The sequence below is a fragment of the Fusarium subglutinans genome, assembly GCF_013396075.1.
Source record: "Fusarium subglutinans strain NRRL 66333 chromosome Unknown NRRL66333_c0000079, whole genome shotgun sequence".
NCBI lineage: Eukaryota > Fungi > Ascomycota > Sordariomycetes > Hypocreales > Nectriaceae > Fusarium > Fusarium subglutinans.
The window spans coordinates 42,579-69,383 of record NW_023502142.1 but is presented as its reverse complement, the minus strand read 5'-3'; the positions used below and the strand labels follow the sequence as shown (position 1 = coordinate 69,383).

The 26,805-nt window shown below is 49.5% G+C and overlaps 7 protein-coding genes across 7 annotated transcripts; 4 read left to right on the top strand and 3 right to left on the bottom strand.

Annotated features, from left to right (window-relative positions):
• Positions 1-387: 387 nt before the first annotated feature.
• FSUBG_6887 (uncharacterized protein) lies at positions 388-1,295 on the top strand (the record flags this gene model as incomplete). The annotated part of the gene is made up of 2 exons (XM_036685132.1): positions 388-863; positions 917-1,295. The coding sequence occupies 2 exons, from the start codon at positions 388-390 to the stop codon at positions 1,293-1,295; spliced, it is 855 nt and encodes a 284-aa protein (XP_036537615.1).
• A 646-nt stretch (positions 1,296-1,941) lies between these two features.
• On the bottom strand, positions 1,942-3,673 carry FSUBG_6886 (acetyl synthetase; the record flags this gene model as incomplete). Its single annotated transcript, XM_036685131.1, has 3 exons — positions 1,942-2,926; positions 2,976-3,398; positions 3,450-3,673. 3 exons carry the CDS (start codon positions 3,671-3,673, stop codon positions 1,942-1,944), a joined length of 1,632 nt encoding a protein of 543 aa, XP_036537614.1.
• Positions 3,674-6,221: 2,548 nt separating this feature from the next.
• Positions 6,222-10,273, top strand: FSUBG_6885 (acetylxylan esterase; the record flags this gene model as incomplete). The annotated part of the gene is made up of 6 exons (XM_036685130.1): positions 6,222-6,608; positions 6,657-6,757; positions 6,950-7,928; positions 7,982-9,082; positions 9,271-10,125; positions 10,259-10,273. The coding sequence occupies 6 exons, from the start codon at positions 6,222-6,224 to the stop codon at positions 10,271-10,273; spliced, it is 3,438 nt and encodes a 1,145-aa protein (XP_036537613.1).
• A 191-nt stretch (positions 10,274-10,464) lies between these two features.
• Positions 10,465-12,144, bottom strand: FSUBG_6884 (triacylglycerol lipase V precursor; the record flags this gene model as incomplete). The annotated part of the gene is made up of 5 exons (XM_036685129.1): positions 10,465-10,631; positions 10,682-10,768; positions 10,816-10,913; positions 10,968-11,095; positions 11,152-12,144. The coding sequence occupies 5 exons, from the start codon at positions 12,142-12,144 to the stop codon at positions 10,465-10,467; spliced, it is 1,473 nt and encodes a 490-aa protein (XP_036537612.1).
• An 858-nt stretch (positions 12,145-13,002) lies between these two features.
• FSUBG_6883 (retinal pigment epithelial membrane family) lies at positions 13,003-14,991 on the bottom strand (the record flags this gene model as incomplete). Its single annotated transcript, XM_036685128.1, has 5 exons — positions 13,003-13,717; positions 13,787-13,896; positions 13,952-14,266; positions 14,315-14,723; positions 14,831-14,991. The coding sequence occupies 5 exons, from the start codon at positions 14,989-14,991 to the stop codon at positions 13,003-13,005; spliced, it is 1,710 nt and encodes a 569-aa protein (XP_036537611.1).
• Positions 14,992-17,582: 2,591 nt separating this feature from the next.
• Positions 17,583-25,004, top strand: FSUBG_6882 (polyketide synthase; the record flags this gene model as incomplete). Its single annotated transcript, XM_036685127.1, has 5 exons — positions 17,583-18,066; positions 18,115-18,383; positions 18,431-23,779; positions 23,829-24,149; positions 24,198-25,004. 5 exons carry the CDS (start codon positions 17,583-17,585, stop codon positions 25,002-25,004), a joined length of 7,230 nt encoding a protein of 2,409 aa, XP_036537610.1.
• Positions 25,005-25,912: 908 nt separating this feature from the next.
• On the top strand, positions 25,913-26,227 carry FSUBG_6881 (Fusaric acid biosynthesis 2; the record flags this gene model as incomplete). The annotated part of the gene is made up of 1 exon (XM_036685126.1): positions 25,913-26,227. The coding sequence occupies one exon, from the start codon at positions 25,913-25,915 to the stop codon at positions 26,225-26,227; it is 315 nt and encodes a 104-aa protein (XP_036537609.1).
• Positions 26,228-26,805: the final 578 nt, after the last annotated feature.

Here is a 26,805-nt window from a genome sequence, read left to right as displayed (position 1 = left end):
GAAAATCGAGCGTTGAGTCCTTTACTCCGAAAGAGCTACGGTCGGCGATGAACGTATGATAATTATGTGCCGAGCATATTATTGATGCCAAGCCCGATTAAAAACCCATTATAAAGTATTAAAATTCTCCCTCTGTCATGTCCATGCGCAAGACAATCCAAGACCTACCATTCTGTATTACCTTGCGGCAGCTGGTCGTTGGCCGTTGGCTGTTGGCTGTTGGCTGCTGGTTGTTGGTTGTTATTTGGGGGCGAGGGGCAGTGTTTCGTCTAAATTTAGCGCATAAATAATGTAGGGGTTGGTTGGTCTTGTTGGCATTGAAATAGAGCGCCATCCTCTCCTCCGACAAATGCTTGTACCATGCAACACATCTAACAGCACCCGAAAATGGCCGACCAGTCTCCAGACCCTCAGCTTCAATCCTCTTTCATTACACGTATCCCACGTGAAGTGCGCGATAAAGTCTATCTAGAGCTATGGCGTTCTTGCGGTCTTCGCCAGCACATCATTTGGCACAAGGACACGCAAGACGTAACCAAGTCTCATTTCTGTCGATGGCGGTGCACGACGCCATTCGAGGTGGAGGATGGACTCCAGGAAGCTATCAACACCACCAGAATTGAGCTCGGTGTTGCGTTGGGGGATAGCTTCAGCAACAAGGGCTATGCCCTGCAGCTCTATTCTGCCTGGAAGAATCATTTCACTTGTGGTGAACGTATTGCACAGGTACACGGCAGCGATGCAAGCCCTGGTATTAGTATGTGTTCTTCTCGAGGACCATGCTGGAGTAGCCCCCAATCAAACCCCGAAAATCCTGCGACGTGGAGCCCGTACTTGGGCACGCTCTTGTCGTGCAGGCTCATGTATGGCCATGACTAGCTTTGCGCATATTTTTGTTTACTAATTATCATTTTAGGTCTTCAGAATGCCTCAAGTCAATCTATGAGTCGACCACTTTTATCTTCACAGACGTCATTGCTCTCAATATGTTTGTCGGGTTCTGTAAAGTCCCAAAGAGTATGGAAGAAGAGTCCAAAGTGACTACTCCGCCACCAGCGTTTCGCACGCTTGGCAGACACCTCGAGCTATCGTTAGAGCCAGTTTTTCCCATGCTACTGGCCTGCTCATCGCCAGTCCAGACACCACTGGTAGAGGAGCGCCACAAATCCCCGAACTTTCATGGCCTCAGACTAGATCTGTTGGAGAATCTGACAACCCTAGATATCTGGATTGCCGCCCGCTCCTCGGCTCTATTAATAGACAAATACGCGGACAACATTGATCAGAGCCCCTAAAATATCTCTCTGTTGAATATAACGTCACTTACAGAGGCCCTCGCACCCCTGGAGCGAGTGAAAAACATTACTCTCAGCCTCCCTCTCTCCGAAATTTCTCAGCCTGAAGACGGTTATATCGTCGACAGCGCACATCTACGGATTTGGCGGCGAGGATCGGGCGATAGGTTCCATCCCACTTCATCACCTGTTTTTGGGGGAGAACACTTCAATAGCAGTGTGTATTCGAGTACAGGCAGGTATGTTGGAGTGAGTCGCACATATGAACACCAATACTGATATGCTTTTCTAGAACTATACAATTGGGTTTTAACCCGCCATCAGACGAGCGCAATGTTCATAACATGCGAGATTACGATTTCAGTGCTGTGGATAGGTTACCACCACGTCGTGGGCACGTAGCTCGGCTTATGGAATCATTACGCTCTCAAGGGAAATGGCTGAAGAGGGACCGTAACGACTAGGAGTCAAAGAACAATTGTTATTGTCGTAAATCCGTTTCAAGTACTTTGGCTATTGTCAGATGATGTAAAAAGATTGAATAGTTCAGATACGTGTGAAATACAGCTTTATTATTCATTGGTCTTTTCAGTAACTGGATTATAAATAAGATAATATAGTTATATTAAACTAATAATTCTTAAGTTTACTTCCTTAGATATACCTCTGAATAAATCCTGTCTAAATCTTCTTTAAACTCTTTCTTAGCCACTTTCCTTTGCATACTACCCTTTGCAGTTCTTGGTATTGCCCCATTAGGCACGATGACAATCAGTCGCGAGTCGAGGATACGCTCGTGTTTATACCGGCGCTCATGGAATGGGGTAATTCGATGCAAAATCTTAGTTTGCAGTTCACCATAGTCCTCGGTTTGTTTGGCCTCGACAACAAGCGCTGGTGCAGGTCTGGCAGCTCCAACGACTACTGCTGCGGTGATTAGGTCTTTGCCACACACCTCAAGTGCGTTGTTCTCAATGGATCGTGTATCACAGCGCAGTGAGTTCTCCATCTTGATCCAATCGTCATTGCGACCCATGGAGATGTAAAGATCTGGCTCGACTTGCAGAAAGATATCGCCTGTACTGAAGTCGCCTGTGTCTTGGTCACACAGCGAAGGGTGCGGACATTCAGGAGCATATTTGGGAACTACTAGTTCCACAAGCGTTCCCCTTGATGCAATATTAGCAGCGTCTCTGAGTGAAGTGTCAGCTAGCGCGACAGAAATGGGTCGCATCTCAAATGTTGATCCAGGCCACATGCGCAATAACTTCCCATGTCGTCCCCCCACGCCAATCATCATACAGCCGACCTCTGTGCTGGCGAAGAGTTCAACTAGGTTTATGCCTTGCTCTCGAGCCCAAGCTGCTTTATTTTCGTCCAGTGGAAGTCCACCGCAAGTGCAGGCATCGAAGCTCTGGAGTATGGCGAGAAGCTCGGGATCCTTACGAGCTGCTTTGGTGACGTCGGCTAAAAAGGAAGAAAACATGTTCAACACTGTCACTCTACACTCCCTAACCATTTTCCGTAGTTCGGGAAGTGAGTAGGGGAGCAACGTAGGCAGCGTCATGCAAGAGCCCTTATTAAGATATGACATGAATCCAAGTGCGTTCGCGACGTGACAGAAACTTCCACTATATAGCTGTGTTAGTCGACGCTGACTTCGATAGTTTGCTCGCTTACCTAGCCACATTAGTCTCCTGATATTCAGCCCCTGGGCCCCGGAATGTAACGTGCTTGGTTTTGCGCATGTTGCAATCCAGCCACCTAGCTGTTGCAGGAACCAGCGTCGGTTTCCCAGAGGTAGATCCACAGGAGTGCAGAATGAAGATAATCTCGTGACCCGACTTGGGGCTGTTGACTTCAGCAAGCGGGAATTGCTCGACAGCCAGACCGAGGAAATCAGCAGCAGGAAAAGTGGCAACATCTTCACCCACAGAAACGAGAATTGCCGGATCATGGATAAGACCCTTTGCTTTAGCATCGTTGAGGAGCTGTCTGACTACGGTGCTGCTAGTCAAGTGAGCCGAAATAAGCTGAGGAACGTACCCAGCTCTAGAGATGCCCCAGATATGCAGTAGATCTAGGTAAGTAGTTCCCTTCAGCCTTAAATCAGGTCAATGATAGTGCCTGGCGGTTCAAGATCTTTCAACTCACCATAATCCAATGACTGATCCAGTGTTGATTTCCTTTTTCAAAAGCTTACGGGACCAATACCTGGCAGATCGCTCGACGTCATGCAGGAGCTGCGAGCAGGTTATATCTGTCCATCCTTGGAGTTCACCATCTAATGACATATGCGGTATTTTAAGAGCCAAGAGTGATGGAGTATCCTGAGCGGCCCTTTGTAGCACAATAAGATGGGTCTTAAAGCCAGCCATCCTGAAGTTGTAGTAGAAGATAGAGATTTAGAGAATATACACAGGTATATCTTGTATAAGCGTGATAAAGAAGATTGTTAATAAATGAAAGTCATTGGAAAAGGGGGGGTTTCTGGTATTGTTTCTTATATTATTACACTGTTTTGCTGCCTGGAGCTCTCGGGACCTGGCTACTATAGCTAAGTCTCCAATATATTAGTAAATATGGGTTCCGTAGCCTCCGGTAAGTAGTGACTGTCACAGACGCTTTTAGGGAAACCGTAATGTGGTGGCTACCTGCTTCGGTTTCGGGTTTGAAATGGTGGTGATCTGCAGTCTTATATCCTACTTTTGCTAGAGCATCGTGCTGGCAGATAACTGCTGAATGAAGCTAACATTTGTGGCTCGTCTCCCCGCAGATGTTGTATCATCCAAACAGCTGAGTCATCGAGATCATAACGCCCCAAAATCTTCTGTTCTTCGACTCCCATACTTCTACTTGCTTTGAGTCTCAGTCAGAGACCCTTTGGCCAACTGAACCACTTCTTCCCAGTCCTGTATCTCAAACTTGGTATGCATCTAATAATGATTGCTTCAAGACTGCATACGTGTTAGACTGATACAGCTAGACACATTTTTCATGCATGCTTGCCGGCATCATTAAATTATCTCGGTTTGCAATCGCAAGTATCCTCCTCACTATCAAAGTATCCCTTGTCGAGATTCTCTTCGGGAAGAGGTGAGTCAATCGTTGGTTGTGCTCCATCTATTTGCGGTAGCAGAAGTAGTTGGTATAATATTTGAGAGCCGGAAGAACTTGTAGATGAGATATCTATCAAAACTTACCAAATTCAACGGTGTGTTGTGGGCCGTCATAGTAGTCCTTGTCCCAATAGTCGCCGCGCTGATTGTCATATGGATTTCTCTGCCTCTTATTGATGGATGATCCGGGGCCAATCTGAAGGGGTTCTTTCCAGGGGATTCCGGCATCTGCGCCTCATGTTGGAAGTAATAGATATTCAACGGAGCCAGGTACTTGAAATCCGATGCCACATCGCTGATGTTGACACCGACGTGGCATAATGATCGTCGATGGTGTGATTGTCATGGAGGCTGACTATGTAGCTGTGAGGGACTATACTGTTTTTGTTGCTGGGCATGCGATATTTCGCTTGCTGCTCCGACCTAGGTGCTAGAAAGCCGTGAGAGCCCTGGGCTAGAAGGCCTAGTAATGCATATCGAAGGAACTCCTTCATTATCGAAAGAGAGGCAGTATCAAGGTCAAATGTTGTGCTTGAGAATAGCTACCATGCCACGATGAAAGGGATTTTGGCCGTAAGAAAGTATGGTAAGGGAAATTGCAAGTCGGGGATAGTCAGTTGTGCTGAAGACAAGTCGTAATAATTAAGGTAAGTACCTATGGCCAATATAGTAATTCCATGTTATCTTGTACTCTACTCCCTACTGAAGATATCCTTCTAATCAGTCTAACAGGGATAAAATCCATCCTACGACAGGGCTGTCAACAGTAGTGGACATGCTCACCCTGACAAACTAGAAGCTGACAAAAGAAGAAATTTCCGGAGAGCGTAAGCTGACATCGGTCCTTCACTAGGGTATGAGGCGCATGCATGCATGGACCTGTAGCAGCTCATATCGACTAATATCTCCACTATATGCTCAGGGCCAGCCATTTGGATGCAGATACAGTTCGTATTCCTAACGGCACGGTATTATATTAATGTCAGCTGGAGGACTACCTGACCCAATCTCACGAGAAGAGCTCAGTCTTTGCTACATGGCCTGGATTGGCTAGTTTTTATGGCATATTGCCCTCTTCTGACCTAAATTCACAAGACGGCTCTATCTAGATTCCAGTATATTTACAATACTATTCGAAGGGAGTGCTGAGAAAATACACTCTGAGCATGTGTCACAAGACGCCTAGACAAGGCACGTGCAGGTTTAGATTATTAAAAGGATGAAAAGTGTCAGAGCAATATCGCTACTTGTTTACTGATCACTAGCCCCCAATGCCTAGCGGCGAGGATTCACAGCCACCATCTTAATGAGGATCAGCATTCGAGATTGCATAGACGGATCGTAGGATCAAGCATATAGTGTCAGAAATTCCTTCAGCAGGCAATCTATTGAGTTGAATAAGGGTAAGCTTCCCTTTGATTGGCTTACCGGCATTTGTTTCGAATCCCGAGCTTGCTAGCACGGCAATTCGGAAATCTTGGCATTCTCCATTTAGTTGAGGTCAGCTCACTACGGAAATATCCCGGAGAGATCATCATGGGTCATAGGGTCCTTGGCCGTTATAGATAGAATAACAGAATGTCAGCTTACTGTATCCACTCTATAACGAGGGCTATGTTAGCTAGCTACACTGCCCAGGACAAATTGACAATATGCTAACACATGACAAGGCTGTTTATTCGGGCTCAAAAGTATGAATTAGGATATTGCCTCCGGTCATTACGATTTTGCAAGTTCTACTTTACTCTGTCCTTCGTTTCGCAGATCTACTAGTCGAACACTTACTTTGAGTTTCACAAGTCCCACTATGCAAGTCAAGCATCGAGGCCTATACTGGCCCTTGGCTGCAGTCTGCTTACTGCTTATGGGCCATACAACAGCGTTTGAATATCTCGATGGTATCAAGCCTAATGGCAATGACAACGCGCCGGATGTGGTTTCTTTCGACCCATCCTGGAACGAGTCTTATCCCGATTCTGAGAGTCATGAGCCTAGTCTAGGTGCCGGTAGGGGCTTGTCTAGCAGGGCTAACGACTTCTACCTGAGAGTCATGCCGCTGGGCGCATCAATCACTCAGGGTTATCTATCAACTGATAATAATGGCTATCGGAAGTGGCTCCGCTCTCAGCTTCTGTACAGGGGCTGGAAAGTCAACATGGTTGGGTCTAAGCAAAACGGTAATATGAAAGACAGGGTAAGTAACTCGCGAACTTTCAATTTTGAAACCTAACACTACGTCTAGGATAACGAGGGCTGGCCCGGCTATCTCATTGACCAGGTTCACAACGAGTTTAGAAAGTCCATGTGGATGAAGCCGAACCTTGTGCTTATAAACGCCGGAACGTAAGTCGTGGCCCTCCAAGATCCTAGGCAACAGTGAGTGAGGGCAATGAGTATCTTGCCTGTATGTGTTTATTGGTGTTCTTTACCTTTGTGCGCTGGGGGCTAAAGCCTCTTCTAACTACCCACAACCTTATCGCAGTAAGTCGTGGCCATACAGCTTTTGTAACTTCTGGATATCTAACACTGTTTTAGGAACGATCGTAACCAAAAGATCGATATCGACGGGGCCCGAGGGCGCATGAAGGCTTTGGTCGACGACATTTACTCCAATATTCCCGGCGTGACGGTTGTTCTGTCCACAATTGTCAGAAGCACCAATGTCACGAATGATGCGTGCGCGTCAAAAGTGAGCAAGCAGATACGTCAGCTAGTGAATTCCTACCGTGGCCAGCGCATTGGCCTTGCAGACATCAATCCAGTCCTGCCTACGAGTATGTTGCAGAAGGATGGAATTCATCCCACTGACGCCGGGTATAAGCTATTTGCCTCGGTTTGGTGGGACGCTATTAGTCAGGTCCAGGCAGATATACAAGCTCCAGCAAAAGTCAGTGGCATCGATGACGCAGTCAGTGAAAAGTCATCCGAGTGCAAAAAAACAGCCGGCAATTCTCGGGCACCGCAACAATCGCAACGGGGCAGCGGCCATGACGACGGCATCTACCGACACTACAGCCATGCACAGGGCGTACTTGAGTCACTACGACTTGAGAATGGTGGTGACTCTGCGTCGTTGATCAAAGATTACCCTTGGCATGTCTTCTTTGCCAACATTGTCCTCAATTCCGCCAATTCGCCACGGAGTAATGCTCTAGATGACATGTCTCACATTCACCACGAGCAAGACGGCACCAATACTTACTGGTACCGACAGAACCAGGGAGGCGGTAAGTTTTCTGACTCCAAGAGGTTCGATGTCGACATGGATTGCAATGACGGACCTCGCTATGCATTTGCCGACTTTAATAACGACGGTTTAGATGACTTCTTCTGTCTCAAGTCCGGCTCGGCTGTTTGGGTGTCAATCAATCAGGGAGGCAACCCGCCCAAGTTCAAGAGCATCGGCCAGGTTGTTGGCAAACACGACGGCTACGAAGCAACCGACGTCCGTATTACGGACATTGACGGCGATGGAAGAGCAGATTACTGTCTTGTTGAAGATAATGGATCTGTTGTCTGCTCCAGAAACGGTGGCACCGGGGAGAAGTATGCCTGGAGGGGTTCAAGACAGCCAAAGGATTGCGAGAGACTGTCTTTGACAAGAATTCCAAGCCAGGAGCTAGCAAGTCCGGTGTTGTATTTGCGGACCTCAACGGAGACTTTCGCGATGAGTTAATGTGGGTTAGCGACACAGGCAGCGTTCACATCTGGAACAATATGCGAGGCTGGGGCAAGGGCATCGTGCCTGAATGGCGGGATGCTGGGCTGACCCATAAAGGCCAAACTACCAAGGGCATCCAGGATCGTATTAAGTTCGGTCGCATCTATGGCTCTAGCCGCCGAGACTACATTTACCTGAGATCGGATAAAACAGGAATCGATATGGTTGTGTGGGAAAACAAGGGGTTTGGTGGCACCAAACGGAAGGCCGATGGCAACTTCTACTGTGATATGCGCGGCACCGGCTCTGACGACTATGTTTGGGTCTATTTCGACGACCATGCAGCCGAACTTAATGCTAATATTCATAATCCTCCATTATGGGGAAACGACCTCAAGATCGAACTCAAGGTACCAGGACCTCGTGTTGGTATACACCTAGCTGATTGGACGGGTGATGGCAAATGCGATGTTCTGGTGCAGAACGAGGCAACCGGTGCCTTGACGCTCTATGAGAACACGTACAAAACGGGTTCCAAGAGCATTACCTTTACCGATAAAGGCGTCGTCACGCCTGCGACTTGCTCGCAGGGTTGGGGTGTAAGCCCCTTCGACCGTGGCATGAGACTTGCTGACATTGATGGAGATGGGCGGGCCGATGTCATGTGTCTCGAGTCCAATGGACGTATCACGGGCTGGCTCAATCTCAAGAGTGGCATGGAGAACATTGGCCAGGTTAAGTTTTCAGAGGGAAGTGATCGAGCCGATATACGTTTCGCAGATGTTGAGAACTCAGGCCGAGCCGACATCATCTACCTCGACAAGTACACCGGAGCTGCCACTGTCTTCAAGAACTTGGGACGAAAGAGTGGCACTGGTAGTTCCTTCAACTGGTCCAACCGTGGGGTTTTATATGCACCCATCGACCGTGGTGAGACGATGCATTTCACCAATCAAGGCGGTCTTGGCCGGGCTGATCTTGTTCATGTTCTTCCTTTTACGAACAAGGTAAGTTTACAATACAGTAATGGTGAATCTTGGACTTCTGGCTTATTATCACTTCTTGTACGCATATACGTACTTCAACGAATGTGGTGCTAGCGGCGGAGATGATGGACCAATAAGTAAGATACTCCTATCGATTCGATCATAACACTTACTAACGACTCGCGTTTCTATATACAGCTGACCTGAAGTTGCCAAAATACAACACTGGTGGCCAAGATGGCGGCACCGATGATGGTTCTGAAGATGGCGGCGGGAGCGATGACGAGTGTTTTAAGCCAACTTTTGATGGCGACTCTAAAGTTATTCTCAGTGAAAACTTCCCGGACCCATCCTTTGTTTTTGACCCTGAATCTTGCACTTGGTACTCCTTCGGCAGCCAAGACAAAGGAAAGCTGGTGCAGATAGCACGATATGACAAATCCAAGGATAAGTGGGAGCTACTCGACGACGACGATCCACTTAAGGATGCTGGCGCTTGGGGCCAAAATCTCGATATCGTGGTCCCAGATGTTATACGGGATGGCGGACAATGGGTCATGTACTACAGTGCTTTCACTCAGGACGACCACGATGGAAAGCGATGCATTGGTGTGGCTTTCACCGACTCGATCCGTGGCCCGTATTCACCGCGAGATGAGCCTCTCGTCTGCCAGCTTGACAAGGGCGGAGTCATCGACCCAAGTGCCTTCTATGATCCCCCGAGCAATACGAGATGGGTCGTGTATAAGATCGATGGGAACCGGATTTGCGGCAAGACGTCTATCATGCTGCAACAGGTATGTCAAGTCGCTGCTATACTTATGGGTTCGATCATGACTGACATCTCCCAACTCGAGAATGATGGATTTACACTGAAAAACGACCCAGTTGAAATCCTCAGTGAGACTGACGACGAAAAGTTGCTTGAGACGCCGAGCCTCGTCTACGAGGACGGTTCGTACCTCCTGTTCTACAGTTCTGGTTATTACACGTCAGATACGTACAGCATCAAGTACGCAACGTCGGGTAGTATCTCAGGCCCATACGATAGGGGAGACAACAAGGTATTGGGCTCGATCGCTGGGAGCATTCAAAGTCCTGGGAGTGCATCCAGAAACGGGAATGGACATCTGCTATTTGAGTAAGTACTCCATATCCCTATGGAAGACTTAGAGAAGATACTGACACTTTGACCAGTGCGTGGTGTGGTAATGATCACACTAAAAGATGCTTGTATTCTGGTAGTTATAAATTCGAATACGGGCAGGTTACACAAGATTAGTCAAGTTGGAAGTATATCAAAGTAGTCAATGAATAAATAATACACATTTAACTCAAAAGTCTACCTGCAGGGACGCTAAGACAAGGCTTTCAGTGCCCACGCTCCTACGCGCCACTTCGTCTTACTTGCACTGGGTTTCGGTCAAAGACCCTTTGCCCAACTGGAACCACTTCTTTCCAGCCTCTGCAAAAATAGCCATCTTGTTCTCGTTGGGTTTATATAAAGGCCAAGTAATCCTTCCAGCTTGAGGGTTCTCCTTGGGATTGTTTGCGAAAGAGAGCCAGAGACCTTTGCAATGGTTAGTAACCCCAGAAGCAAATGTAGTTGGTGAGACTTACTTTGCATGCCCTCGGCAACCTCCCATTCGTACTCGGTGGAGTTGCCACGGTACTCGTAATGCGTTCCGAAGAGAAGAGGAAGCTCAGCTGAGAATACGTCAGTAGGGAAAACGCAGTGAAGGCAGTGAACATACCACTATGAGTCGCGCCAATCCAAGGCAGAGGGGTAATGTTGGAGAAGTTTCCGGTGTAGTAATATCTGTAGGTTGGGTATCCGTACTTGACACGGTTTCTGTGGTGATGGGTCAGCCAGACGTCTCGAATGGTAGGACATAGGGGTACTTACTTGACCTCAGTAGCAACTGGGCAGACGATAGCCGCCAGTCCAATGGCAGTCTGGGCTGGTGTTACTCCGTTGGGATCGTATGTGCCAAAGCCAGCACCTTCGTTGGCATTGTTGCCAAAGATCCATGGCTATCACATGTTAGCAAGGCCTTCATCGTGAGTAGCGAATCATCAGTGTTACTTACCACTCTGGTGACCAAGCCTCTCGCGATTCGATCGGTCGTGTTCGAAAAGGCAGTGATGTTATCTCCAACAGGAGTGAACGAGATAGTCGGTGTCTCAGAGTAAACCTGCTGCAACTTTGAAGCATCGACCTTTTGCATGCAGTTCAATTGCTTCTTTCCCTCCAATCCCTTGCAGCCAACCTTATCAGCAAGGGTATCGAAGCTAGAGTGGTTACCATAAGCCTTGGCCAGCATAGCTGGAGCGCCAGAATCAGAGATCAAACCCTTGACGATGAGGTCCTTGGGATAAGCGTATCCGTACATGCCAACTGAGCCAGCACCAGCAGACTGGCCCCAGAGGGTCATCTTCTGAGGATCACCGCCAAATGCGGCAATGTTGTCTCGTGTCCACTCAACAACCATGCGCTGGTCGAGGAGACCGACGTTTTGTTGAGCAGCTTCAGCATTGGGGAAGCCAAAGAGGTTGACGCGGTAGTTCATGGTGACAACGATATGAGACTGAGTCTTCTGAATCCACTTATCGGGGATCTTGTAGAGTGAATCCGCACCACCGCCTGTAAAACCGCCACCGGGAATGTAGATGAAGACTGGCAGCTTCTTCGCAGTTGGCTTCAAGGGGGCGTAGACATTGAGATACAAGCAGTCCTCGGAGTCACCGCCATTGATAAGAAACTGAGTCATGTGCTCAGTATAGACTGTTGGGTTCTTGCTGATAATTTGTTTGCATGACGGCGCGTACTTCTTGGCTGATACGTGCTCTGAGCTGTGCTTTCGCTTGGGAGGTTGGAAGCGAAGGGACTTGAGAGGGGGTTCGGCGTAGGCAACACCGAGGAACTGGCGAACATCGGGGGCGGTCTTGTTGATGAAGCCTGAGAGATGGCCACTGGTTGTCTTGATACCCAGTGGAGCTTCGGATTGATAGTGCAGTCCACGGGCATCAGTGACGGTGCATGCAGCTAGAGCAACTGCTACGAACGAGGTGAGAGACTTCATCTTGCCAAGAGTTGATGCCACAATATTTTCATCATCTCTTTCGCTGAATCATTGTTATATATATATATAGATAAGTCTATCTACATCTATAGTTAAATGGCACTATGTGCCGAGATGCCGCCTCATCATGGGGCGGATAAACCTTTATCAAATACCCATGGACTACCTAGGGTAGTGGAGCTACACGCAAGTTCATACGCGGAGAAATCTGGGGAGAGGCGAGATTGCGGGGAAGGATCGGCAAATAAGATGCCTCAATGGCGTTCTTGTCAGGAACCGTTTATCCCCAAGGTTACACTAATAAGACCGATGTCCATCCCTGAAAATTGACATGACTGATTTTGTGCAAGTGGATATGTTTCCCCTCATTCTGTATATGGGCTACCTCGGCTTGGGTCCAACTGACAGCTATCAGATCACTTGATCAAGACTCGGGCGACTTTCTACAGCCAAGGTAGGATAAATTATTAGCATCGCCATAAATTGCTTCCCAGCTCAATAAACTGCGACCTGCCAATCGCAATCCGACCGAATGGCCGTCAATACTAGGATTCGAAAGCTGCAGCTGTTTAATCCAACGTTGTTACCGCTGAAGTCACGTCATTCCAAATCTTGCCCAGACCAAACGCGAAAATACAGCCGCTATATTAACCATTCAGTACTGATACGGAGCTCATCCTTAACAGGCATGTTGAAAATCTTTCCTTTGTCACAGATTGAGCGGCGAAGGTAGTGTCCCAAAGCCATACGTCTTGTCTGTCAATTTGTATAAGAAATATAGGTTTACATAGATACCAAGCCTCCCAAATGAAAAGATCAGTTAAGTCATCCAACAGTGTAATCCTAAGGTCCCTTCTTTCATATACCAAATTCTCCCTCGATACAGGTTCCATGCGGACCTAGAGCATATACTTGTGGCATATCAGCACGAGCAACTTCTTTGAATGTCTTGCCATCAATGGCAACGAGAACGCTATGAGTAGCCTCGCGATTAATGACAATGGTGAGTACGATACCATCATCCTCATCCGTAGCGCCGGGACGTTGGATGAAAATCGGTTCGCAAGGCGCACTCTCTCCGTTCTCTGGCCACCATTCCTTAAAGGTTCCAGTTTCCCAGTCGCACTTGGTAACGTGACTCAGAAAGCTGCAATGCACCGCTTTCAAGCCGTTACCCAAGCGACCGATGGGAACACTGGTGCCGGGTGATGGTCCGCCATGGCCCGAGATGCCGTAGACATAGCGATAGCCGTGGACCATGGAAGCGCTCTTGGCAATTCGCGGAAGCTCCAGGTGTGTCCCGCCAATTGCAGCCTTGGTAGTGGCCCGTGTGAAGGTGGTGGGATCGGCCTTTCCAACGCCCTCAAGCTCGTAGCGTACAAGGACACCGTCCTGAAACGGCGCAGCAGGATCTAGGATGTTGCTAAGGTGGTAGTCGTTGTAAGGGACGCGATCTGAGTATGCACAGAGGTCGACGTGGATGTTAATCTCATTAGTACGGGGATCTACATAGTCGTAACCATTCACGGAATGGAAGAACATAATATTGTCTGGGAGAGTGTACGAAGCGATGCTGAAACACAGAGTCAGTATTCCTTCCCCCTGTGGTCGTAAAAGTGCCTGAGGTGGAGGCTAATCTTACTGCTTTCCAGTGATCTTGTCGAGGACAAAGAACTCAGTAGGGCTCTCAGGCTCGTAAACCATGGACTGGGTAAATGGCTTCGTGGTATCCGACAAGTCCATAGCGATGGGCTACATGATAAGTATAAGTAGGGACGTCAGCCTGAATGGTAATATATTTGCTTACATTTCGTATGAAGACGACATAATTACTGGACATGGCCATCGAATGGACATAGCAGGGTCTGCAAGGGATGGGCGTCTTCCACAGCAGCTTCGTAGGGTTTGACTTGACATCAAGTGCAAATACTGACAAGACTCCGGTCTGGGGGTTTATGAGGTAGTTGTATTCCTCACCCCTGTGCCGATCCTTGAGGGCATGAGAGACGATTCCGAATCCCTGGAGCTCCGGATCAATAGCAGCGTAGGTGAGCATTCGCTTGGGCTCGAGTGTTTTTCCGTCAACGACCTGAAGCATGTTGAAGTCGGTGCAGACGACGAGCTATCATGAATTAACATCTCGACAGTCAAGCTTGAATGATAGCACTACCTCTTCTTTCTCAGGGTTCTGAGATGGCGTGCCCTTGTCATAAGGGTTGCCAGTTGTAGGTAGATGGAGTCCCCGCCGAGGAAGGATGTTCACATTAAACTCGTCAGGGCCTACGGGGCCAGTTGGGATCCAGATTGATTGCTGGGCACCAAGGAGTGCGGAACAAGGATCTTGGGCGTCCTTAAGCGGCGTGTTTGCATTCAGGCCTGCCATAAGAGTTTGCAAGAAGCCATTCTTCTTGGCCTTCTTGACTACACCCTCAGCAGTGTACCGACTCGTGTAGTGAACACGGCCGTCCTCCATACGGAATTTATGTAGCATGGCTAACCCGTCGAACCAATGCTGTACCACCGCGTTGGGCTTTGAGCCATCCTCGGACAAAGGAACGACAAAGTGGCCAACCCCCATGCTACGTAAAAACAGGTTAGCTGTGGACTTGTGTAACCCGCGTGCTACTCGTGCAGTCTCTCTCGTATCTGAACATTGAAGAACCGTGCGAAGGATCAATTGACTAACCGAACAAAGGTGCCATTGACCCAGTGAGGCCAAACTCCAGAGGTTTTGCATTCTACCTCATTGGGAGTCTCAGGTACTCCCTGCAGGTAAGGTGGCAGGTACTTCAGCTTGTCTTCGGTCACAAAGTACGGTTGTTCCTTTACTCGAGAGGTAGTCGACATGGTGAATAATGGCAATTGGGGTACAATAGGAATGCTTGGTGGTCTTCTAGTTGATAGCTTTCTTAAAAATGGTACCTAGGTTTGAGAATACTAACCCAAACTAGGAAGACGAGGTCTTATGTCCCAAGATCACTTCCACCATCCGCAGACTCAATCTCAATACGGGGCATTCTCGGGAACGATATCCCGGGAACATGGCAAGTTATTGAACTCTTATTAACTCATGACGGGGCACTCTCGGCCAGCTACATGGAGTTCCACGTTTAATATACAATGATCGGTATTAGATTGGCTGGAAAGCTAACCGCCCTAGCCTGGAACTTCGGAAGTGCGACAAAGTCCGAAACTTCCGATGAGGTAAGGATTCGCGTCCCCACTTGGTTCATAGGAGCTTGCTAATCATTACCAGATAGACTCCTATCTCAAGGTATCTTGACACAGCTCAACTATGTTGAATCAATGCCTAGAAGGTTAATTCTGCACCGGGAACGGCCCCTGCCCGCCCTGGTCCATGACCACGTTGTTATCAATGCACTGCATATTCCCCTGGACATTGGCTATATATTTGTTAGCCTTGATCAATCTAGACCGAAATAGGTGTTGCCAACATACCTCGACACTGCGACTCGCAGCATTGATCTGCGAATCCACTGCAGGAAGCTTTTTTACAAATACAGTCAGCTTTCAAACATAATGATAAACTTCAAAAGAAAGACGTACAGCCAAGATTGAGGTAGCCAGGCTTGCCTTGGCAGTCAAAACATCTTCCTCCTGCGATGGGTTAGTAAAGATTTCGCTTAGAGTGGGCAATGTCGTACGTACCCTTGCAATGGTTGGACTGGCATTCCCAGTCATTCGAACAAGCACCTACATATCAGTCAGTGTACTATACTAGCAGCAAGACAGAATTCTATGATTAGCTTACCGCCTACTGATGCACCATAGCATACACTATCTTCAAGTAGTCAGTCCCTGTTCTGAGCTCCGAGGCACGGTGTAGTCTTGGTACTTACTGTGGCAATTAGGGACCTCGTCACAATTTGCATTTCTCATGGGGGCACAATAATTGGAATTGCACTGCGAACGATTGGTGCATTTCGCTGCGTGAGTGGCACGGTCAGAACAGCAGCATCTTTAATGGAATTGGATATCACGAACCATAACGGGGCAAGCCAGCCAACACTGTACAGGCTGTACTGGTGAGGGCGAGAAGGATGGCTGCAGGCTTCATGATGTTGATGAGAGTGAGGGCGGTATCTGTAAGCAAACTGATTGACAAAGAGGTGAGAGGATATCGAGAAGCAAAGTAGAGGGCAGGACTATTATTGTATTTATAGATAGCAGTAATAGAAGCAGCTCGTATCATAAACACGGCAGTTGCATTTACTCAGCTTAATTGCCTTTTGCTTTGACCTTTCGCTTTGACCTTAATTCTATTAACTTTGAACCTTAATGCCCGTCCCTTCTATCAGAGGCAAGTCACTATATCTCCAGTTTCCTGGGTAAAATAACAACATTAAAGCACGGCATTGGGTATAATTCTCTAAAGGCACCATCCATTATTGTCTATTATTCTATTAAGTGTGGTCTCAAGAATGCTTTGGTATAGACCTAGGTTGGCATAATAGTCAGGTAAGCCGTGACTTTCCTCGCCAGCGTTAAGGTTCAGAAGAACGGGCGCATAAGACAATTGCCGAAATAACCGACATTAATTACAAAGGTGATTAAGGATCTTCTCTAGTAAGCCAATGTACTTTAAACTCCAAGTGACATGTCTCTACTCCCTATATACCAGATAGCTAGATCTTACCTGGAGGGGATAGTACCGGTCTCATCGACAAATGTATCTTCAAGGACATCGCATTCATGGGTAAAGCAAAATATGCCACTTATAGCGATGTAGATAAAGTGACTGGTAGAGAGATAGTAGCCTTTAGTGGACTGACTTTCGCATCAGCATATTGCGACTTGGTTCAACAAGTGGATTTGTAAGTCAGATGTCAACATTGCTCGTGCATCTTATCCTTAGAGACATCGTATCGAGAGGCGAATTGTAGACTCCGGCCGATGTCGTATCGACGAGAATGGACGACGAAAAAAAGTCTCATCTTGCAACTTCATTCTTTTGAGGCAAATACGGATCCTTTTGAGCCTCGAATATCACGCAAGACTAATACGGCGACTCAAAATTCTATCATCCCCGGCTCGTTATCATTGGTCGCGGACTTTCCGGCCCCGGCCCGACAAGGGTACAGTGGGTCACTCCATCGGCGCCGACGCTGACGCAACCTCCGATCTTAGTGTCAATATCTTCCGAAGACGTGCATGAGCCTTTAGTCGGATGCACGAAATACTCAGTCGATGAGACTCAAGCTCTGTTAGCCCGGTCTAGCTAGCTCCGAGCCGTAATGCGCTTACACTGTAACTGTCGTATCATATCATAACAATGCTCTAGTTCATATATCTGATGCCGACTCGTTTCCAGGTTAGTGTTTCCGTCAACCATCATCCTTTCTTCAGAGTCAAATCCAAAGCAAGCCAGCGCCCATCACACAACCCTTTGTTTCTGACTCTTTTCTCTCCCTCTCACAATGACTCTCTCCAATGGCTCCAACGGCGCAAACGGCACTAGCAACGGCCATGGAGCTCATCCTAGCGCTAATGGCTTTCACAACGCTGCTAACGGGGGTGCTAACAATGGCACTCCCAATGGTAGCGCTGAACACGATGCTAGCCTCCATCAGGTAGACGGTGACATCTCGTCTGCTATTGCTGTCATCGGAGTCTCTGGTAGATTTCCCGGTGATGCGACTTCGCCTCGTCATCTTTGGGATCTTCTCAAGGAGGGGAGGAATGCGCTGAGTGATGTCCCTGAGAGCCGTTTCAACATTGATGGGTTTTATCATCCTGATGGTGGAAGGGCGGGGACGTTGAATACCAAGCAGGGATATTTCTTGAAGATTGATGTTGATAAGTTTGATGCGGGATTCTTCTCTATCACGCCTGAGGAGGCGAGGGGTATGGATCCTACGCAGAGAATTCTGCTTGAGCTGGCCTACGAGGGTCTCGAGAATGGTAAGATGCCTGGCTCTTCTGGGGAGGTCTGAAGCTAATGGTCTGTAGCTGGTCTCAAGATCGACGAGGTCGCCAATCAACACATGTCGTGCTACATCGGAGCATGCCAGCATGATTACTGGGATCTTCAAGCCTACGACATGGACAGCGCACCCAAGTACACCGCCACCGGTACCGGTCCAGCGCTTCTTTCAAATCGCATCTCGTGGTTCTTCAACCTCAAGGGCCCCAGCGTCACCATCGATACTGCTTGCTCTTCCACATTGACTGCCTTGCACCTCGCAGGTCAGAGCATCCGAAACGGCGAAAGCGACTCCGTAAGCCCCCTACCAACCACCACCATGAATCGGTTCTAACTTAACAGGCCCTCGTCGGAGGTCTCGGTCTCCATCTCCTCCCCAACTTCGGCGTCTTCATGTCCTCCATGTCCTTCCTCAGCCCCGACAACAAATGCCACTCCTTCGACGCCTCGGCTAACGGCTACGCCCGCGCCGAAGGCGGTGGCTTCGTCGTCCTCAAGCGTCTCGACAAGGCTCTTTCCGACGGTGACACCATCCGCGCCGTCCTCCGAAGCACGGGTAGTAACCAGGACGGACGAACCCTCGGCATCACGCAACCTTCTGCTTCGCGCCAGGAAGAGCTCATTCGTGCAACGTATGCTTCAGCTGGTCTGAGCTTCGACAAGACCAATTTCTTCGAGGCGCATGGAACGGGCACCAAGGTCGGTGATCCTATCGAGTGCTCGGTCATTGGCAATGTGTTTGGTAAGACAAGGGATAAGCCTGTTTATGTTGGCTCTGTGAAGAGTAACATTGGGCATCTTGAGGGTGCGAGTGGTCTTGCGGGTCTTGTCAAGACGATTTACAGTCTTGAGAGTGGTGTCATCTCCCCGATTCATGGGCTTGAGAACGTCAATCCGAAGATCAAGCTTGATGAGTGGAAGATCAACATTCCTACTGAGGAGATCAAGTGGCCTGCTGGTCTGCGACGAGCCAGTATCAACAGTTTTGGTTACGGTGGTGCCAATGCCCATGCTGTTTTGGATGATGCATACCACTTCCTCAAGACTCACAACCTGAAGGGCCATCACAACACCAAGGTCGAAGGTGTTCTCACTACAGGTTTGATTGAGAACGGATCGCAAGATGCTGCTGAGAAGACTGGCAAGAAACCTCACCTCTTCCTTCTCTCATCCCACGAAGAGTCCGGCATCGCGCGTCTCAGCCAGACTCTTCAAGCTTATCTCGCCGAGCCCGCAGCCCGCGACCTTCCCGAGGACCAATTCCTCCACCGTCTCGCCTACACCCTCTCTGAGAAGCGATCCTCTCTTCCCTGGAAGACCTACGCCGCTGCCTCAACCATCGAAGAGCTCCAGCAAGCCCTCGATGGCGCACCCACAAAAGCCGCTCGCGTTCCCCGATCTCAGGCCCTCACCTTCATCTTCACCGGCCAAGGAGCTCAATGGTTCGCCATGGGCAGAGAACTCCAGAAATACCCCGTCTTCCAGCAGTCCCTCCACGCATGCAGCCAGTACCTTAAAGACTTCGGCAGTACCTGGGATCTTGTCGAAGAGCTCAACCGCGATGCGAAGGAGTCTATCATTGACCTTCCTTACGTCAGCCAACCTTCGTGCACTGCTCTTCAGCTCAGCATCATTGATCTTCTTGCGAGTTGGGGTATCCACCCTCAAGTCACTGTTGGTCATTCTAGTGGTGAGATTGCTGCTGCTTATGCCAAGGGTGCTTTCGACAAGGAGGCTGCGATGAGAATCGCATACTTCCGTGGTCATCTCACTGGCAACATCACCAAGACTGGATCAATGGCAGCTGTCGGTCTTGGTCCCGATCGTGTGAGTGAGTATCTCAGCCGCGTCACAGCAGGCAAGATCGTCATCGCTTGTATCAACAGTCCCGCCAGTGTCACTCTCTCCGGCGACGTTGAAGGAATCGATGAAGTCCTCACATTCCTCCAAGCCGATGACATCTTCGCTCGCAAACTCCGCGTCACTACGGCCTACCACTCTCATCACATGCAGCAGATCTCAGAGGAGTACCTCAACTCTCTCTCCGGCAAGTGGGAGCTCAAGCCCGGCAACCCCAAGGTTCGCATGTTCTCCTCCGTCTCAGCCAAGCCCATCGACGGCACTGAGCTTGGCCCTGCGTACTGGGTTGCGAACCTCGTCAGCCCTGTCAACTTTTCTGGTGCTGTCACTGCTGCAGCTAATGCGGGTGCTCTCGGTAAGCGCAAGACTTCGGGTAAGAAGGGTAGCGCGGACGCCATGGTCGAGATTGGACCTCACGCTGCACTCCAGGGACCTCTGAAGCAGATCCTCGATAGCATTGGTGACAAGGGCGCTTCACCAAAGTACTTCTCCGCTATCAAGCGAAAGCAAGATGCCATCCAGACTACTCTCGAAGTCGTTGGCGAGCTTCTCGTTCTCGGCCACCAAGTCAACGTCCCTCTCGCCAACGCCTACACCGAAAGTACCTCCGCACTTGTCGATCTCCCTCCCTACGCTTGGAACACCACCAACAGCTACTGGCATGAATCTGCCGCCGTAACCGCCTATAAGCAGCGCAAGCATCCTCGTCTTGAACTCCTCGGCGTTAGAGATCCTCGCTCTACCAAGGCCGAGCCCGCGTGGCACAACTATCTCCGCATCTCAGAGCAGCCTTGGATCGAACACCATCAGTTCCAGAACACCAACATTTACCCCATGGCTGGTATGATTGTCATGGCGATTGAGGGTCTGCGACAGGTTGAGACGCGAACTGATGTTGAGGGCTATACTATTCGGGACGTCAACATCGGCAGTGCGCTTGTTGTCCCGCTTGATCAGACTGTTGAGTCAAGACTTCAGCTTACACCCTGGAGGTCTGGTCCTAATGTGTCTTGGTCGCACTGGACCGAGTTTACGGTTTCGAGCCGCAATGAAAACGGTTCTTGGACTACAAATTGTACTGGTCTTGTCAGCACGTCTTACAAGCATGAGATCAACAGCACTTTCTTGGACGAAGAGGCTGCAGCCAACGCTCTCCTGAGCCAGGAGTACAAGGCCATCTCCAACTCTGATCTTCCCAGCGTTGATCCAAGTGTCTTCTACACCAAACTCGACGAGTCAGGCTTCAGTCTCGGCCCAGCCTTCCGCGGCGTCAAGGAACTCAACCTCTTTGATCACAAGGCTCACTTCTCCATGGAAGTCATGGACACGAAGGACTTCTACCCCAAGAAGTGGGAGCCTGCTCATCTCATTCATCCCGCCGTTCTCGATGTCTTTGTCCATCTCTTGATCTCCAGCACCGGTAACGCCGCAGAGATCAAGGCCCGAGTCCCCGTGTCGACTGCTTCTCTGTACATCTCTGCCGACTTTGACTCGACTAGCGGTACCAAGTATCATGGTTTCAGCACTTCCAAGAAGCATGGCGCTACCAACATGCTGAGCGATGTCATTGCGTTTGCTGAGGGTGGATCCAAGCCTTTGATTGCGCTCAAGGGATGCAAGACTGTGCCTTTGAGAGGTGCCTCTGATTCTTCTTCGGGTGATGGCCAGTCGCTTGGCCATGTGCCTGTTGTTCCCAAGAAGGTGATCGATGTCGAGATCTCCGATGCTGCGACTCTCGAACAGCTCCTGAAGGGTACCGACTTGGCCTCTAAGCTGGGCACTTACCTGTCTCTTCTCGGCCAGAAGCGACCTGGGCTTAGTGTTCTTGAGTACAGCTCGTCCACTTCAAACACCCTTCTCAAGGCTCTCACTGCACAGGCTGAAGAACTTCAAGGAAGCATTGCTTCTGTTGCTCTCACTACTCCCCTGGACGGACCTGCCGATGAGGAGACTTCTATCCCTGAGGCCTGGAAGAACAAGGTCCAGCTGGAAAAGCTTGACCTCGCTCAGGACCCCAGCACTCAGGGCTTCGAGGACGTGGCACTCGATGTCATCTTCATTGATGTTGAAGATCAGGGTGATATCTCACTCGTCTTGAAGAACGCCAAGAAGCTCCTCAAGCCCTCCGGTATTCTGCTGATCGCCAACCACGCTAGCTCCGTCTCCACTGACCTTCTCACCTCTACCGGTTTCTCCTCGACTACCGTTTCAGACCTCGTCATCGCGCGCCAGAAGCCCGAGACAGAGCCCTCAGTCCGCCGAGTCCTCATCGTCACTTCATCTTCTCCATCCTCTGGTCTCAGCAAACTTATCCAGCAAACGGAGGGTGACTTGGCCTCTCAAGGCTACGAGGTCGCCAAGACTGACTTTGCCAACATCCCTGAGCAGACCACTCCATTCCTGACCTTGTCTGCTCTTGACATCGACACTCCTTTCCTGGAGAGCTTTGATCACGAGAGCTTCACCAAGCTTCGCTCTCTTTTCCTCGCCTCGCGTGGAACTCTCTGGTTGACTCTCGACACTGCATCTCGGGGGCTCGTCAACGGTCTTGGACGAACCATTCGGGCTGAACACCCTGACATCTCGTTCACTACCCTTGGCCTCGACGCATCTGTTTCCCTTGACTCCGCCTTGAACACCCGGACCATCTCATCCATCATCGAGAACATCTCTCTCAAGACCTTCGGTGAGACTTCAGACTCCGAGTACGTCATCCGCAACAACCAAGTCCTCGTCGAGCGCCTCATTCCCAACCCCGACCTCAAAGCCCTCCTCGACTCTTCCAAGACCGGAAACAACCTCTCAGCGGTCAAGATGCCTCTGAAGCAAGTCGACAAGCCTCTTCAGCTCTCTATCCGCGATCCTGGTCTTCTCGACACTCTCGAGTACCTCTCCGCGCCTGATCTCTCTGAACCTCTGGACGATAACCAGATTGAGATCGAGGTTGGCTCCGTGGGGTTGAACTTCCGCGATGTCATGGTTGCGATGGGTCAGATGGAGGATAACACCCTCGGTATTGAGTGTGCAGGTGTCGTCGCCAAGGTTGGAGCTGGTGTGCAGAAGTTCAAGGTTGGCGATCGTGTCTTTGGTATGCACGCAGGTTGTTTCCAGACTCGTGTCCGCGTTGATCCTCGTACTTTCCAGCGAACACCTGATTATCTCGGTGACGAGGAGGCAGCTTCTTTGATGTGTACCTCCGCTACAGTTGTGCACTCCCTCATCGATGTCGCCCGTCTTCAACGTGGCGAGTCAGTCTTGATTCACTCTGCGGCGGGTGGTGTTGGTCAGACTGCCATTCGTCTTGCCAAGTACCTTGGCGCTGAGATCTTTGCTACTGTGTCTTCTGAGAAGAAGAAGCGTCTCTTGATCGAAGAGTACGGTATCAAGGAGTCTCACATCTTTAACAGCCGAGACTACTCTTTCGCCGATGGTATTCTCCGTCTTACTAACCAACGAGGTGTTGATGTAGTCATCAACTCTCTCGCTGGTGAAGCCCTCCGCCGAACATGGCTGTGTGTTGCACCCTTCGGCCGCTTCATTGAGCTTGGAAAACGTGATATCTACGACAACAGTGGTCTGGATATGCGTCCGTTCCTTGATAACATCACGTTTTCTGGATTGGATATCTTGACGCAGGTCATTAGCTACCCTGATCGTTTCGAGGCTATCGGTAACCAGGTTGTTGAGCTTCTCTCCAAGAATGCTATCTCGCCTTTGAACAACCTTGCGCGATATTCTTTCGGTGAGGTCTCTAAGGCTTTCAGACTGATGCAGAGTGGTGGTCACGTCGGTAAGATCGTTTTGTACCCTCGCCCCGATGACATTGTTCCGGTAAGTCTTTGCACTCCTTTGCTATTCAACGCGTGCTGATACCTTCTAGGTCGTCCCTGAGGGTCTTGAGAGCTTCTGTCTGCCTCATGACGCCACCTACGTCCTCATCGGTGGTCTCGGCGGCATTGGTCGATCCGTGACGCGACTTCTCGTCGAACGAGGTGCTCGTCATCTCGTCTTCCTCTCTCGATCAGCTGCTTCACGTCCTGAAGCTCAAGCTCTTCTCGATGAGCTTCATGCTCAAGGCGTCCAAGCCAAGGCTTTCGCAGTCGATGTCGCAGAGAAGTCTCAGCTCGAGCCCGTCATCAACGACGTGAAGCAGAGTTTCCCTGCCATCAAGGGATTAATTCACTGTGCCATGGATCTAAGAGTAAGTCCTCCTTGTAATTGCTTTTATTCACTTACTAACGCGCTTTAGGACGCGGTCTACAGTAACATGACGGCCGATGATTGGAACGCGTCTCTCCGTCCCAAGCTCCTCGCGACGCGTAACCTCCACGATCTCCTTCCTACTGACTTAGACTTCTTCATCTGCCTGTCTTCAATTGCCGGTATCATCGGATCGCGTGGTCAGGCCAACTACAACGCGGGCAACACGTATCAAGACGCGCTCGCTCATCACCGCGCGGCTGCAGGACTCACAGCCACCAGCATCAACCTCAGCCTCGTCGTCGGCATCGGTGTTTCCACAGAGCGAAGCGAGGTCTTCCAGCTTCTCAAGGATGGCGGTCTGCTCGGCATGGATGAGAACGATGTCCTCAATGTCATCAAGGCCGCCATCTCAGGCCGTACCCCTACACAGGTCGCTCTCGGCGCGTCTACAGGCGGTCAACTCGACAAGCTGGCAGCCAACGATCCCTACTGGTTCGCCGACTCGCGATTCGCAGTGCTCAACCAATTGGATCGTCAGGGCACTGGTGCTGTCGCGGGAGGCCAGGACTGGAAGAAGCTCCTCGCCGCGGCTGCTTCTCCGGATGAGGTCTACGAGATTGTGCTGCAGCAGCTTTTGGAGGGTGTTTCCAAGATCATCAAGGCTGATGTAGAAGATATGGATTCGCGAAAGTCGCTGCCTGCTCTTGGTATTGACAGTCTCGTCGCGATTGAAATTCGCACTTGGCTACTGAAGGAGTTCCAGGCTGATCTCTCGGTCTTTGACATTGTCAGCAATGATCCTCTGACTGGATTTGCCAAGAAGGTCATGGCAAAGTCTGCCTTGATTGCATGAAGGGCATTGTTGGATGTGAAAAGTTGGTCGCGCTCGTAATCAGATTAGTTATATTTTGGTTTATTTCCTTGTTTCCTTCTTTTCAAACAATAGAACGCGTTGTCAATTCTACATACTTGCAGTATAAAATTTAAAAACTATATAAAGAGTCTCTCTAAGTGTTACCAACTACTTTAAAAATGGAATTATAGTAGAAAACGCGTTCTATGTCTTGAAAACGCGCTCTACGAATAATCACTTCGAAGAAATAGGGTAGGACAGTCGCGTCTAAGGCTTCATGACATCATGTTGCTGAGTGGTTTTGTTGACTATCCGTGTCAAACCGAGCCGAGCCGCCAGTGCCTATCTTATCTTATTACCAATCTCTCCCAATTCCTCGATTAGTTATTACCGAAATGGCTAAGCTCAAAGTCACAAAGAAGTGGATTGACATGTTGAAGGGTGCAGGCCTATAGGACCAATCTACCTGCCTTGACCCTTGAAGGGGCCTCTTCATTTGGTCTCGCGGCATCTTCAACACGACAAAACTACCGAAAGGCTCCGGCCACAGCCAACAAGTCCCCGGTCCGAAAGAGCCAGTTTCGGGGGCCATGGACCTTGACCCAAAGCGACAGAATGAACTGGATAAATCAGTTTCAGATCAGGCGAATTCTTGATTAATTATTTTGGCGTCCATGCCAGGTCCGACGTTTTCTTGGGCCCCGATCCGAAACTCCAGTAAGCATTAGACGATGACCGTTCGGCCGGCATTGGGCCATGATGTCGATGCAATGACTCCAATCACCATGTATTTAATCACTGACAGTTGAGCACCGTCTTCATCTCGAATCATAAGCCATTCCCGCTTCAGACCAGTCTCCGAACCATCATTTCTTCTGCACCAACGTCTCAACCACTTACTGCCCATCATGGCCACCGAGCTCAAAGAATACCTCGTCATCATCCCTGACCTTCCCGACGTCCTAGCCAAACGACAAGTCCTCCTCAAACCTCACAACCAAGACGCAGCTCCCCTGGTCAAGGCCGGCCGCGTCCCCTTCTTCGGCAGCACCCTTGCTCACCACAGCGCCGAAGGCCAACAAGTCGCCGAGAATGGAACAGTCATGATCATCAAGGCTGAGAGCGAAGAGGAGATCAAGGAGATTATTCAGAAGGATATTTTTACGATTGAGGGGGTTTGGGATTTCGGAAAGTTGTCTATTTGGCCTTTCAAGAGTAAATAAGTTGATCATGTCATGGGAGACGCGTCTGGTGGCGTACAGGGATTGACGGGATGCGGCCCGAGAATGCATGTATGAATGACATGGAACGTTTCGTCTTTTTTTGTTTTTTACCAGTTGCAAACAGTTTGATGTGATCTCAAGTTCTGTTACATGCAGTCCAAGTGCCATGTGAATGCTGGGATCGGGTCCGACCCCAAAAAGTTCCGACCGGCCTCCCGATGGTCAGAGCAATCGGAGGCTCCACTCGGCCTGACAGCTTTGCCTAATTCCAATGGTTTCATGTTCTCATTGTCGTTGTATTGCAATACGTACCCGGAAGCTTTACCCCTCAAGGCGATGTTATCGAGGCTTCAAGTGGCAAACAAGTAGCTCAACAATGATGCCCACGTTCACTGTTCTCGTCAAAGATTTCTCGGTACCTCGGCGCTGACATCGGGGACTTCTCGCGATAAGATAAGCCGCCGAGGTTGCAGACTGACACGATGAGCGCTACCTGAAGTAAATGCGAACAGCGATCAACGCTCATAATTGCTGTTGCTTGGTTTTTAACGTTTTAAAATTACATTTACTTCTGACGC